Source organism: Curcuma longa, chromosome 2, assembly GCF_044706935.1.
Source record: "Curcuma longa cultivar G26 ecotype Majalengka, Jawa Barat chromosome 2, ITB_CL_G26_1.1, whole genome shotgun sequence".
In the NCBI taxonomy this organism is placed as follows: domain Eukaryota; kingdom Viridiplantae; phylum Streptophyta; class Magnoliopsida; order Zingiberales; family Zingiberaceae; genus Curcuma; species Curcuma longa.
In genome coordinates, this window is record NC_133862.1 from 3,841,769 (window position 1) to 3,857,255 (window position 15,487).

General features: G+C 37.1%; 2 protein-coding genes and 1 long non-coding RNA gene across 3 annotated transcripts; 2 read left to right on the top strand and 1 right to left on the bottom strand.

The window, feature by feature from the left end:
• The first annotated feature begins 1,508 nt into the window (after positions 1–1,508).
• LOC141819551 (helicase-like transcription factor CHR28) lies at positions 1,509–9,560 on the top strand. Its single transcript, XM_074706815.1, has 10 exons — positions 1,509–2,106; positions 2,219–2,394; positions 3,640–3,711; positions 3,785–3,859; positions 3,959–4,811; positions 5,340–5,470; positions 7,464–7,685; positions 8,119–8,640; positions 8,749–8,958; positions 9,333–9,560. The coding sequence occupies exons 1-10, from the start codon at positions 1,509–1,511 to the stop codon at positions 9,444–9,446; spliced, it is 2,973 nt and encodes a 990-aa protein (XP_074562916.1). The 3' UTR covers positions 9,447–9,560.
• Positions 9,561–10,304: 744 nt separating this feature from the next.
• LOC141821941 (uncharacterized) lies at positions 10,305–13,577 on the top strand. The gene is made up of 2 exons (XR_012601229.1): positions 10,305–10,391; positions 13,187–13,577. It is a non-coding gene; the product is annotated as an uncharacterized LOC141821941 (long non-coding RNA).
• A 168-nt stretch (positions 13,578–13,745) lies between these two features.
• Positions 13,746–14,983, bottom strand: LOC141821940 (uncharacterized). The gene is made up of 3 exons (XM_074709329.1): positions 14,786–14,983; positions 14,498–14,628; positions 13,746–14,397 (listed from the first exon to the last, which is right to left on the bottom strand). The coding sequence occupies exons 1-3, from the start codon at positions 14,981–14,983 to the stop codon at positions 13,746–13,748; spliced, it is 981 nt and encodes a 326-aa protein (XP_074565430.1).
• Between the last annotated feature and the right edge of the window lie 504 nt (positions 14,984–15,487).

Consider the following 15,487-nt stretch of genomic DNA (forward strand, 5'->3'; position numbering starts at 1 on the left):
AACATACTAAATAATAGCTATTAATAAAAAAATATCAAATAATCTCGATAGTTAAAAAATCCCTCCCTCTCCCTTAACGATTAGAATTGTTTTTATTCTTTTCTCCTAACTTTTTAAATCACACAAGTATACACTACTCTCTGAATCTTCTTCCAACTATTAAGAATAATAACATACGTAAAAGAAAAGTATTGATTAGTGTAAAATTATTGTAGTCTAATAGGAGAAACTTGAGTTCGAGTTCCCATAACCCAATTCTTTTAAATACATTTTTTTTCTATAAAAAAAAAATCATTAACCACCGATTCGACGATTAAATGGACCTGAACTGGTTCAGACCCCAGTTACGGGGCCGTGTGCAGGTCTAGTCGTCGTTACGTGTCATGTATGCTACCCCTTTTTGCTTTTTAGTCTCCTCTCCTCTTCAATCTGTTCCCTCCCGTTCAGTTTTTACATTTGATTTTAGGGTTTAGTCAAGGTACTGGCGATTTTGGCTAACATCCAATTCTAGTCGAAGGTACTGGGTGCCGTGCCAGAGATCGCTAGTGAACTGAAAGGTTACCACTAATCTCTTTTCCTCTATCCTTGGCGCTGGCAATTGAAATTTCGCTTTCGTTGGAAAGAGTATCTTCTCGGACAAGTTAAAGCAAAATGTGTGATTCAAATGATAGTGTTAGGTTGGAAACCGTAATTAATCTGTACATTAGAAGTACTCGTTATTTTGGATGTATAGGCTGCTCATTTATTTTTTGTTTGGATTTTTGAAACTGCCACTAGATTTTAAGGGGTTTTCATTCTAGTCGCTTCTTCATCTTTTAACATGTTTTCTGCGTTAGAAAACTTGAGCAAAATTTAGCTTTTGATAAATTTAGTTATGTTACTCATATAGTGGTTTCTCAAATGTTCTGTTAAAATTATTTATTTGTTTTATAATTCCTTGTCGTTTTATCTGTTCTCCCTAGTTCTTGTTTGTACGCATTCTAGGATATTGACGTGAATTTACATTGTTGGTTCAAGCCTGACACACTTGTCACCTGAATATGATTTTTGGTTCAAACCTGGTATCATCTGCTGTCCTGCAATTGGATGGGAGTGGATAGTTTTTGACCTAACCATCTTACTTTAACCTAATTGCTGGACTTAGGAGAATAAGATAGTCAATCCCATGGTCGGACATTGAACTGTCTGTAATTCAAGGTTTATACTTGTTTTTTTTTTGGTTAAGGGGTTTTGGGGTTTGGAGTTAAAGGGGTTTAATGCTTTCTGAGGTTCTCCACAAAAAGAATTGTTTGGAGTTTAAACACAAAGGAGACTAAAATTTATGTTGATTGCGTGACTGCTAAATCACAAATTGTTGACACAGGGAATAATATCTCATCAAGTGGGTTCCAGATTCATCAAAGAGCTAATTATGATCATAGATTGATTGCATCACCGCCTGATGTAGGCATCACATTGTCTTCTAATATATCTTGGGCAATTGTAGGAAATAGTGTAGAAGTAGAAGAATGGGCGATGCAGGATGTGAACAACCTGAACAACCAGTTAATGATGGAAGAGAGGAGCTGAACATCCAATCTGTTGGAAACCTTGATCCTCCAAGGAGACTAGTCAAAGATACTGAGTCCTGCCCCTTGTCGAATCCTGAATCTGAGGCAATTACTTGTAAGCAGGTTATGAATGTGGATGCTTCTGCTCAACCTACTCGGAGGATTCTTCCATCTTCTTTGATGGGAAATTTTTCCAGATCTGTATTTAAACCTAGCTTTGGAAATTATAAACGACCTCTTATTGACCCTATGCGTAGGGGATTCAGAAAAAGTGGGGGTTCTAAATTGACAGCAAATGTTAAAGATGTACCAAAAGGTTCTTCTGATAATAATGCAGGAAGTCAGATCAGTGAAAAAAGAAAAATACATTTTTCTATGCAACCTGATTTTGATTGCATGGTTAAGATGAAAGGTGAGATTGACACAAGTAAACATGGTGGAAGGGTTCTACGTTCATCTTTCGTTGGAGGAAACTCAATTGATACTTTAACAAGGTTTCAGCCACCAGTATTTGAAAAATCCCATACCAAGCTGAAACCTTCAGTAGAGAGTATAGGTAATTTCTACTTGCTAATGCACAATTTTTGTCTTCATTGGATTGGGTCTACAAATCACAGTATAATCTGATGCCTTAATGTATTAATAACTTTCTACTCTTTAATGGGCAGACAGTAAACATTTGCATGGAAGCGACATTTCATATCGGCTGCTGCCTTCTTCATTCCATGGAAGATCAGCCAACATTATGCAGCAACCAGGAACCAGCAATGGACAAAAGAACTTGGGAATGGGAGATGATAGGCACATTCATGATGAGAGGCATATATATCAAGAGGCATTGCAGGTGTTTCTTTTCAGCTAGTATGTCCCTTGTGTGCATGTATGTTATCATGAACAAATGCAATTCTGTTTAGTTCAATATTCGGAAATCTGTTGACCAAGTATTTATAGACAATTTGCTTTGGTTTCTCCATCAATCACATGTTGGGGTTGCATTTGGATGAAAAGAAGCTTCTTTCAGAACAGTATACAGAATCATACTTTTTAGGGTTATATGGAATTCACTTTAAAATGAAAATCATCCAAGTTTTGTAGGTTCTTTTGCTTTATTTTTCTCGATGCTTCTTCAAACCTCTTCTAATTTTGCATAGGTTGGCTGATGTGTTTATGAATTCTTCCATTTCGCTCATTTTATGGCTGGAGATCAGCAGTCACCTTTCAGATTCTCTTACAAGCCACCCTGAGTCTAGGAAAAAATAACCTACCTATCCTATTCCTATGCAAAGTAGCTGATTGACTTATCCTGAAAGAAATTTGCATCACTCAAGCATCTCTTCTATCTGGCAAATAAAATCTATGCTTCATCACAACTTCACTTACAAGAAAACATGGCTTTAGTATAATTATCCTTGTTGTCTGTATCCTTATATAATTATATCTAGATTAATGTTTAAATGAAAGTCGACATAATACATGAATCATTTTTCTTTCACAACTCAGCATCTATTAGCCGTCAAACAAACAATCATCATTGTCATCATGAAGGTGTTTGCCATCAAATGGACAAACAGCCACTTCTGCATGTCATCTTCTCACAGATATGGAAAACCGGCGCTTCTTCTTTTGAACGGCTTAATTGTTGACCTTCATGTTCTTATCTATTTATTGTGATCACTGCACATTGAGAAACACTTCTTTTTCATATATTCTTATACCTTTAATTCAAGGCCATAACAGGTGATGCTGTAATATATCATATTCAAATCTAGATCATATCGAGCATATACTCTGTTCTTAAGTTTTATTGACAAAATGTGGCCAAGAGGTTTTTCTTATTCTTTTTATTTAAGCTGACTTAATGCAGCTTACAATGGGTTCAAGATAGTGAATGGGGAGAGGGGGTTGACAAAGTGTTATATTGTGCAATATTTGAGTGCAACTTAGGTTCAGAGATCAAATTCGTTACATATGTAGCTTATTTTACCTAAAGTCCAGTGTTTTTTTTTATATATGTTGGATTATGTTCAGATCCAGCATATTTAAATATCTCATACTCCTACAACAATCTAGTTTCATTTTTTTGTTGCAGAACCTTGATCAACCAAAGTTTGAGGATGATCTACCAGACACTCTGTTGGCCGTTCCTCTCCTAAAGCACCAGGTAGTTCTTCTTAATCACATAGAAAGTTTTCCCTCAATTATAATCTTTGATTTCTCACCATCACGTGCACTAGAAAATAGCCTTGGCTTGGATGGTTCAAAAGGAGAATAGTGTACATTGTACAGGTGGAATACTTGCTGATGATCAGGTCATTCTCGACTTCTTATGTTTCAACTAGTGTATGTGATTATTACTTTGTTTACCAATGTAGAAATACATGAAAGATTGTTTGCCGTTGTTGTAACAGGGCCTTGGTAAGACGGTATCGATGATTGCTCTAATACAAAAGCAAATGACAGAACAGTTGAAATTCACATCTGCCAATTCTAGTTGTATCATGCCAGAAACATTAAATCTAGATGAGGATGAGGATGGGGTTAGCTATTCGGCTAAGTCAAAGCAGCAAACTGAAAGAATGACTAATTCACGTGCACACTCATCATCCCAAAACTCAAAATCGGCTGGTGGTACTCTTGTCGTATGCCCTGCTAGTGTCCTTCGACAATGGGCTCAAGAGCTAGATGAGAAAGTTCCTGAAAGTGCAAAGTTGTCTGTTCTAATATACCATGGAGGTGCAAGGACAAAAGATCCTATGGAGTTAACAGAGTATCATGTTGTTCTAACCACCTATTCAATTGTTACTCGTGAAGTACCGACTCATTTATTGGCTGCTGATGATGAAAAGGATCAGCTCACATGCAACAAAAAAAGGAAGGCAGTTCCCAAAAAAGGGAACAAACAGAAGAGAAAAGGGAAAAGAAAGAAAAATTTGCAGCATGATCTTGGCAGTGGTCCCCTTGCAAGAGTTCGGTGGTTCAGGATTATACTAGATGAGGCTCAAATAATAAAAAATCACAGAACACAGGTGTCTAGATCTTGTTCTGGTCTTCATGCTAAAAGAAGATGGTGCTTATCAGGGACACCGATGCAGAATTCAATCGATGACCTCTACAGCTACTTCTGCTTCTTGAAGTATGATCCTTATGCTGACTATAGTTCCTTCTGTGCCTCTATAAAATATCCAATTTCTACAAATGCAAGCAGTGGATATAAGAAGCTTCGGGCTGTCTTTAAAGCTATACTGCTTCGTCGTACCAAAGGTATTAGTGGCATTTAAATTTAATTTTAGATTATATATTAAATTCAATCACTAATGGGATGACTTCTTTTTCTCTTTTTATATGTTTTTAAGTAAATTAATACTTTTGCTGTTTTTTTGTTGCCTTATCATTTGATAATAGAGAAGCATATGCTTAATATAAGTGCTATTATATTTTTAGGTTAAGTGCGCTAATTCTGTTTTCTCTTCTGTCACTGTTAGTTTTTGTTCTAGGCATCATAATCTTCTTCATGAGGTGCTATTTAGGGCCCATTGTATGGGTTTTACCTCTCCCTTGAACTCTCCGCAAAGCTCTATGACTGCTAATATTTAGATATGACATTAGGTGAAGTAATTACTTTTCTGTATCAGGTCTGTTCCTTGTTTTATCATTTTTCCTTTTTTTAAACTACTTTAACCTTTCCCTTCCAAATGAAAGGAAATAATAAAGTGACTTCAGTATATTGTTTTACTTTTCGCTGCCATAATTGCTTGTTGGTGTTGACTGATGACTAATTGTATCCACTAGGTACACTAATTAATGGGGAGCCAATTCTTAATCTACCTCCAAAATCGATTTTCCTTGAAAAGCTGGATTTTTCGCAAGAGGAGAGACAATTCTATTTGCAACTAGAGGCTGAGTCACGACAACAATTCAAGGTATGATGCATGGAAATCAATTCCAATAAGCTTATTTGATTGGAGAGCTGGTTTTCAGGTTTTTAACTACTGTTGGATTGTTAATCTTTATTCCAAGATGGTCATTTTTTTATATAGTGGTTTATCGGTTATTATATTTGAGGCAAGAAGTCTGTGTTACTTTTGGAAACCGGAAAAAGAAAAATTTCCTTTTTCAATTTTTACTGGTTTTGCTATGATTTGATGCATTGACCATGTAATTTTGCTTCACATTTAATATGTAAACCAAAATTGATAAAATAAATGAAATGGAAATGTTCCCAGCGTTAATTACTAAATCTATCACGGACTTCACATTTTAACAAATCTATCATGAACTTTCTAAAATAAATAATTTATCATAGACTTTATTATATCACACTGTTAAAATTCTGTTAGGTATCTGTTAGTTGCTGACTTCTCTACTTATCTAATCATCATTTTATCCATCTCATATACCAGATTTTGTCCCTATCAATTATACAATTTTTTTATTACACCTATTAAATCTCATATTAAATGAATAATTAAAGAGCTGACACACCCCTTGTAAAATCCTTCCCCACTTTTGTTGGTTGAAGAATCTTGCCAATGGCCACTCGCTTGAGCTTTAGCAGTCACCCAACGATCTTCTGAATACTACATTCAGAAGATGGAGCTGGATCTAGAAGCTTTTGATTTCTCCTTTGAATACCGATTCACACTCCAAAATGGATGGCATTTCCACACTCATTAGCAAGAACCAGAAATTCAACATGCCTTGGATTTATGTTTCTTCAAATAAACTTAGTCATTTCTGAATGTAACTTGTGCCTCACGCTTAGCTTGTTGTAGTAACTTGACAAACTCTTCTGAATTTGACAAACTCTCCTGGTTCTTTAGCTAACACATTCCATGCCCTCTTCACCTGCAGTTGCCTTGATCTGTTGATCACGAGTGAGAACCAATTTAAATTCATTGGTAAGATCATAGCTTCCTCTGCTGACTACAACAATTCTCCTCTATTAGCCACAAGAATCTTCTCAATCTAACTAGCACAAAAAGCTCCACCATAATTGTTTGATCTTGTGGCCATGCAGATCCTTTTTCTAGGAGGCATACTGTTGAAATTTGAAATCTCATCCCATACTAAAGCTACAACTTGAGTTTTTATCCCTCCAGCAAGTCTAGGGAAAAGGGTGCAGAGAGAGAGATTGCTTGTGTGTGTGTGTGTGTGTTGTGTGGGGGGGGGGGGGGGGGGGGGGGGGGGGGGGGGGGGCCTGGGGGACCAAGAGTTGATGCATTACAAGTGGTAAGAGAGGAAGACAAAGCAATTGCCTGCCAAAACAATGTCGGTGGTGGAGAGGATGAGTCGGTAATTGAAGTAACTGGTGCGATTTTGATCAGCCGACAGAATGTCAAGGATGATGGCCGGAGAGCTTAGTGCATTGAAGAAATCACCTGGATAAATAAGTAATGGGATCATCGGTAATATAAGTAACTGGTGCGATTTTGATCAGCTGAGAGAATGTCAAGGATGATGGCCGGAGAGCTTAGTGCATTGAAGAAATCACCTGGATAAATAAGTAATGGGATCAGCAGTAGTAGGGTTGGAATTTGGAAGATATTTATAATTAACTAATATAATCAGAATATGATGCACCATGAGTTGAAGTACATGATATACTTAGCAATTCAATCATGACTATACGATCACCAAGTCTTTGTTTTTTTTCCTTTTTATATGATGAACCATTGTAAAGTTCTAGTCCTGTTGAGCTAGTGTTAGTGTGATTTTTATGGTTCTTTGTTTCCCTTTTTTTGTGAAATAAATATGATCATGTAGCCTAATCAAAAGTTCAAAAGATATGCAACATTCATCTTAATTTTGGAATGTGTGATTAGGAAGGACATAATAGTGCCCGTCTTGTAGAACAGAATAACTTAACTATTCCCATCCTCAACAATCCTGAAAGCAAAGTTTCACTCTATACAGGAATATGCCAATGCTGGAACCTTGAAACAAAATTATGCAAATATTCTATTGCTGCTTTTGCGACTTAGGCAAGCCTGTGATCACCCCATTCTTGTCAAAGGGTTCCATTCAGATACCAGTGGAAAGAACTCATTGCCTATGGAGCAGCATCTTCCCAGGAAGATGATTATCCATTTGCTTAATCAGTTAGAAAGTTCTCTCGGAATTTGTGATTTGTGCAGTGTAAGTAATCTTGTTTCCTTTTACTATGTTTCATAAAATGTTTTCTTTATCTATATGGCTACATTTGTTTAGGAATTGCAACTTCTACATGTGATTATCTCACTGCTAGAGTGTGCTGTGGTGTAGCTATCATGTTGGCTTCCAAGAGAAATTCATAAGCCATCAAATATTTGGTTTAGGAAATTATTGCTGCATTTTTTCTACCTGAAGATTGGGTGCCATGATATTGTCATTTGAACAACGTTGGTTTAAAACCTTATGAGATTGTTAGTGAAAGAACTTTATTTGATCCATTATCACTGGGGGTTCCCATAAGCATATTTTGGTCCTTTTAGTAAATGCTGAGTTGCTGACCATAATTTTCTTGTCATGGAAGCCTTTTTGACCAGTTTTGATGCTGAAGCTCAACTTTTATACTTGATACGTTTTGTAGGACCTAGCTGAGGATGCTGTTGTCACAATGTGTGGGCACGTCTTTTGCTATCAGTGTGTGTCTGAACATTTAACTGGCGATGACAACTTGTGTCCTGCAACCGATTGTAGTAATATTATTGGTTCTGATTCATTTTTTTCACAAGATACATTGAAGAGCTATATTTCTGATGATAATACTGATTTAGCTTCGACCAGCTATACTTGTGATCCAGAATCCATCACCCGCGGTCATTACATCTCTTCCAAAATTAAAGCCGCTCTAGATATCCTGATGTCAATCTCTGGTTCAAATACCAAAGTTGTTGATAATCTTGCAAATTCCATTAATTTCAAACCTAATCAGTTAAACCTAAATCCTAAAGTGCCCGAAAAGGTCCTTATTTTTTCCCAGTGGACTGGCATGCTGGATTTGCTTGAGCTTTCATTGGATAAGTATTTTATACAGTATAGGAGGCTAGATGGGACAATGTCTCTTACTTCAAGAGATAAGGCTGTGAAAGACTTCAATAATGACCCTGAGGTTTGACAATTCTAAACCATGTGCAAATTTCTATCATTTGTGATTGTTTGCAATTTGCTTTTTGCTAGCCATTTGTTAATTTATTTGACATTGTTGTTGTTCCTTCAGGTAACTGCTATGCTGATGTCACTAAAAGCGGGAAGTCTTGGCCTGAATATGGTTGCTGCACGTCATGTGATTCTTCTTGATCTTTGGTGGAATCCAACTACTGAAGAGCAAGCCATTGACCGAGTGCATAGAATTGGACAAACCCATCCAGTGAAGGTGTCACGAATAACTATAAAAGATACAGTTGAAGATCGTATATTGGCTCTTCAGGTATATTGTCTGCGCATTGCTTGTTTTCAGAATCCTTGAAGGAAAAGCATCATAGGTTACTTAGACTCATAATTATCAAGCTAATCTGTGGACCTTGTGAGATACTAAGCCTGAGATCGCAAGTTCCCTACTCCAATTACCATTTTCTGCTTCACTGCTGCTTTGCTAAAATGCTGGATATTTCTGATGCTAGCAGTTACTTATCTTTCACCAATGTGCTAATTTCTATATTAACATTAGAACTATCATCATTGAACTGTGGCAGTTAAACAAGGTGATTCGTGCATTATGTGATAATTCATGCAATGAGGACATGCTTCTGTATTCTTCGTAGTCTTAACCATTCTGATCAGCAAGAAAATATTTTATTGCAGGAGAAGAAAAGGAAGATGATTTCTTCTGCTTTTGGAGATGACCACGGCGGCAACAAAGCTAGTCAGCTTAGCGTGGAAGATCTAAAATACCTGTTTAACTTCTTCAATGACTGAGTTTTGTGTGGAGTACAGTCTTCTATTTTGATCATTTTGCATACGCAAGAATCGAGATGTTGGGGAAATTTTGTTGCAAGATGTGCTCCTTGCCTTCCCCTCGATTAGAGGTTCTAGTAATCATGAAACTGGCATCCTAAGACTGATGGGGCGTAATCTACTGTAAATATAAATTTTGCAGCCCTTTACACGTGCAGGAGCAAATTGTGAATGTTAATTGGTAACTTTGGTATTTCTCGTCTTTCTTTTGCATGTTTATTTGTCATGGTTATCAATCTAGGCATGATGCCAAAAAAGTGAGAGCATAACAATGACCTCAACACATTAAAACGCTTTATTTACTAGGACACAGGGAAGGAATCCCAGTCTAAAGAGTTTTGTGTGGGTTTACAGTTTCTTTACTAGAAAGCAGTGATGCTGATTATAAACGACTTAAATCCTTCAGATTATGTAAGAGTATGAGTACTTTATCAAAATCATTATTTCTTGTTGTGCTTAGTTTAAGATGATTGAGATAGCATAGTTTAACCTTTTTTAGTTTCAAGAAAGAACATACATAATTTTTTCAAGGGTTTTTCCATAATTTTTTAAAGGTTTTTTACCATGACATTTAACAATAAGTACTTGTACAATTAAAAGAATATGCAGTAAATATCTTATTCCATTGTCTATCAAAATAATTTTGCATTTCTAATTAATGTAGATTGAGAAAAAATGTTCATAATTTCAAGAAATAATAAGAGAAAATAGGAACGATTATCGATTTGTAAACTTTTGTTTTAATTATTTTTTTCAAACGTATTTTAGTAAATAATTAATTTCGATTCTTTTAGTGGAAATGTTTCGCAGCCTTCGTAGTTGTATATGGTCATTAACGAGGAAAAACCCTAGCGCTTCATCGCCGGCTCGTTTCCTCTCGATCTGCTGCGCTGCTTCGACTCTACTGTAAGTTTCCAGATCTCGTTCAATTAGTAGTGTTGCAGTATATCGCCTTTTTATCTTTGAGAGAGGATTAAATCTGGGCATCTGATTTTGTAGTTGAGAGGATGTAGTGTTCCTAATCACCCTATGGTCTGTGTATGGTACAGTCTGTGGTGAATATGCTGCACTCTAAATAAGCCGTCTTTTTTATACGAGTGCTAGGTTTCTCTGGTTAATGGGAGATTCCCTGTACGAACTAGCTATTGTTTTGCTGTTATACTTTTTCCTCGTTAATCTTGGATATTTTCAATTTTCTAAGTGATTGGGGATGAATAGCTGATGGTGAATATTGGAATTTAGGTTGTCATAGGATGTTTGGTTATCTAGTGAGAGGACTTCTCTGGATATTGTTCGTGGGAAAATAATTCCCAAAGATTCAGGGTTGACAGGCGGTAGAGAATCAAAAGAAGTTACAACAAATTGGAAGCAATTTGAGACTTTAGAAAGAAGATTTCAATCAAATGTGTGAAGCAAAGTAGAGTTCAACAAAAAATCGAAAAATTGCAGCTGGTGCCTATGGGAGAAGAGGGCACAGTAATGATTGCAAGTAGGAGTTCTGTAGACCTTGATCACTGTAGATGCTGGTACCTGCTTTAGCTTCTGTGTCGATCACTGGGAAGACTTCTGAAGCCATCAGCTAGTGTATTCAGATGAGAGCTGCAATGATTCAGAAGAGAAAAGAAGATGAAAAAGAAGATAGAGACCATCTACTTTCTAAAACCTTACTTTTATTGGTAAAAATTATCATGATTCATTCAAAAGGATTGAAAGGATTATATGATTGGAGCAAAAGAGGAGAGATACACAGAAGAGCTAGGGGGAAAATGAACATATATAAGGACTGGAATGTCAGCCCATGCTACAAATTATCCAATGCCTGTTGGAGCCTGCAGCTGGAACCAATGTAACTTTAATTCACAGGATTGACACACTCAAAATTTCAAGGATTTGAATACTATTTTTCCCTTTCAAACTTAATAGCTTGGGACTTGCAAGCCACCGAGATAGCTTTACTAGAATTGACTTTGCTTCATTGAAAATACCCTTTTGACACATTGATTTTGTTGACCAAAGGAGATGTCACCTAGTCTATGTATATGTTTGATTCACAGTTGATGATTTATAAAGGATCAATAAGGTGTCGGAGAAGATCTGTCTGAATGTTGTGGTTCTTGATCCTGTTCTTAGTGGTTAGAATTTTGTCTGAATGGAAGGGCGAAAAGATCTTTGCCGTTGAAGGAAAATAAGTTTTCCAGATCTCATTCCTTGGTATTGATGACTGTGTAGATTTTTGAATAGCAACAGAATAAAATGACTAAAAAGATTACTATAACTGACTTTTCTTCATTGAAAATGCCCTTTTGACTACCAATTTTGTTGACCAAAGATCTTTACTAGAACTGATTTCTCTTCATTGAAATGCCCTTTTGACACATTGATTTTGTTGACTGAAGGTGATGTCACCTAGTCTTTGTATAAGTTTGATTCACAGTTGACGATTTATAAAGGCTCAATAAGAATGAGGAGTTGTAGAAGATCTGTCTGAATGTTGCTGTTCCTGATCTTGTTCTTAGAAGTTCTTGTTCTTAGGAATTAGATGTTTGTCAGCATGGAAGATCCAAAAGACCTTTGTTGTTGAAGGAATAGAAATTTTCCAGATCCCATTCCCAGGCAGTGATGACTGTATAGAACTTTTGAATAGCAACTGAATAAAATGACTAAAAAGGTTAGTTGACCAATTTTGAATAGCAACTTTTGAATAGCAACTGAATAAAATGACTAAAATGACTAAAAAGGTTCTTGCCCGTCCAATGCTATCTCTTGGAGATTCAGATTGTGAACGGGTTGTTTGACCAATTTGTGTGATGAGTTAAATGAGATGCTCTTGTGGAACATCTTGGGTTGGAGTTGAGGTTTCACTACAGAAGGCTAGTTGAAAATCTTGCACATTTGCCATAGTGGTATTGCTTGCAACTTGACATAGAAAGATATCAAAATTGCCTTTGAGGCTCTCAAACTCTGCCCAAAGATAATTCCAAAAATGATTGTTGCCCAATACCATTATTGAATGCAAGGCTTTTTGTGTTAAGGCGTGTAGTTTTTAAGCATACCAGGGAATAAAGTTGTGGAGATAAGTTCTCTGGTCAGAGTGCCTTCCATGTTAACATGTCGCTTGATTTTTTTTGTTGCAGATTGAATACCACAACCATTTTTTTAATATTTTAGGCTTCAACTCCAATATTCCCTACACTTCCAGGTAGAGTTGGGGCAGAAGACCAACTTTCACTTTACCAGACATTTACACTACATTGATCCTTATTCATGACGGGTTGCTAGTCTTCCTTGAGGGCTTTCGATATTTAAGAACTAAACTGGTAGGACCAAATAACGCAACATTTGACTGCTCCTAATGGTGTATTGCAACTATATTCATTGCTTTAGTGTATATGTATCTTCTTTCCCATATTATGTTAATTTCTTGCCTTGTCAGTGTTTATTGCTATATATCGGTTAATCTGACATCCATTAAGCCGTTGACTTTGGTCATTGACTTATTCCATGCAAATTGAGTCGACTCGCAATGTTTGGTGGAATGTTATACAAAATTTCATGCATGATCGAGACTTTATGTTGATGTTTTCGTTATGACCATAATACAAATTAGCAAGGGGCACTTGCATTGATGATTAGATCCAAGTTTTGTTAGATGAATTTTCTTATTCAAACTAGTTTTGTTTAGGTAACTCGATTTGATTCAGGATTCAGTGGGTCTGTACAGTTCGTTTATAAAAGATGGGTTCACGAGGAGCCAATATTGTAATTTCAAGAGCTAACCGAATCAGGCAAACTCTGCAGTCTGCCCTGGAAGCAAGTGTTTTAGAGATCGAAGATGTTTCATATAAGCATGCTGGCCATGCAGGCGTCAAGGCTGGTGAAAATGAGACTCATTTTAACATTAAGATTGTCTCGCCGAAGTTTGATGGCCAGAACCTAGTAAAGCGTCACCGAATGGTGTATGAACTTTTAGGTGATGAACTGAAATCTGGCCTTCATGCTATCTCCATTGTTGCCAAAACTCCACAGGAGACTAGCCCAGCAAATGTCTAATTTCTTGATATACTTCTATGGTGATAGATACAAGTTCAAATATCCTCGCCTTATGGATTACATATTTTACATTATGATTAGCTCTTTTGTACTTGCATCACAATTGGGAATAAAAATTGAAACACCCTTGAATAATGAATCTTTCTGAACCATTGCATAAAGAAAGATGTTTGATACTCATAAGACGAAGTAACCATGATCCACAGGTGCTTAATCCAGAGCGGCTTTGTTCCTCCTCGCACCCATGGACTTGGGGAAACCATCTAAGAGTGGCCTAGGAAGAACATCTGGTTTCAAATTCCACATCCCCGCCGACCACATCGAAGAACTATTTTCGGAATCTGTCGAGAGCAAACATGCAGTGCTAGATGATTTCCTCACAGAATAATGTTCTTCAGTCTTGACACTGTCATTGTTCGCAGCCTTCGTTCTTGGTGTTATACCTTTTCCTATCCTTCCTGGGAATCCACTATTGCCTTCCTCCTTCAACAACACTTCCGGGCACCGGAAAATCGGGCTTCCGTCGCACCTTTGACGCCTCCGAACCGACGGATCAGCCTCGCCATTTTCTGCAGCTTCTACATTTGTGTTTCCCTCCCCAATTCCTGTCGAGAATTCATGCATAAGACTTCTGGACTTCCTGTGCCTGCTTGGAGGCGTACCGAAAGTTGACGACCCTTCATCATCTGTTTTAGAGAAAATACTTTCTGCGTTCCCAGGCCTTCTTTTCACAGGACTGAGACCATAATATCCTTGTAATCTAGCCATGGCTGGAGACACTTTGCACGGAGCATTATTTAAATTGAACGACTCAATCAATTCTAGCACATCACTACGACGATGATGAGATGAAGAATGATCTCTGCAATAGATAAAATAATAGAGCGAGTGATACTTTGTAGAGAAGATAAATCATCATTTCACGTGCTGTTTCATGCCATTAAAGAAGGGTTCATAAATACCTATTCTCTACCGAACCATGAGATAGAACAGGAGACGGTGGATGCCTCCCTGGTTGGGGAATCTGCAATGACTTATGAGCAAACATCTGAAGGTCTGTTACTAATCCATTCAATCTTTTGATGTCTGAAACCTAAGCAATCACATACACAAAGTGTGGCATTTCAGACAAGAGAATTGAAAACAGATGTTTATTTCGTACAATGTTTAATCGTAATAAGAAAAATGTATAAAAAAAGAATGCACGTAGAACATCTTTCTTTCTCAACAAGAATGCCATAATTAATTACCTCGACTCCATACTTGATGGCAACGCCAGCGAGAGTGTCCATTTTCGAAACGCGATGGCGGATAGAACTCGGCGAAGATGGCAGGGACGACGGATGTAAAGGCGACAGGAACGCAGGGGGCGTCGCATCGCCATCAATCTCTGTGACATGGACACTGTGGCCTCGGAAGGAGCCATTGGAGAACAAATCACTATCCATCGGCGTAGCCAACCTCAATGATCTAAATCCATCTTTCCCGCAGAAACCACAAAACTTCTTTTTTCAGAAAAATGGGAACTTTCTAGCTAGAGGGAAGAAACCGCAAACTCCTTTGTGCTCCCACAAGTTTGGATCGATCAACAGATTTCGCGATAGATTCGTGGATCGGTAGCTTGTCGGGATGAATCCCTAAATCCGGCGAGAAATGTGGAAGGAAAGGGGGAGCAGGAGGAGAGAGAGTGAAGGATCGGTGGAGGTTGAAGAAAGCGTATAATACGATGCAATGTAACCGTCGAAACCTTCGGCTCTGGTTCATTACGCCTATAATTATGATAATCTAGTTATTAACATTAGTTGGTTAGTTAGTAACTACTTCAGATTAATTAAGAATTATATTTAGCGACTAATATTCTTTAAAAAAAATCTCAACCCAATTAATTGAGTAGGAGAATATATTTTAATTTTATAAAATAAAAATAATCATTGTTCGACTTTACGTTCATA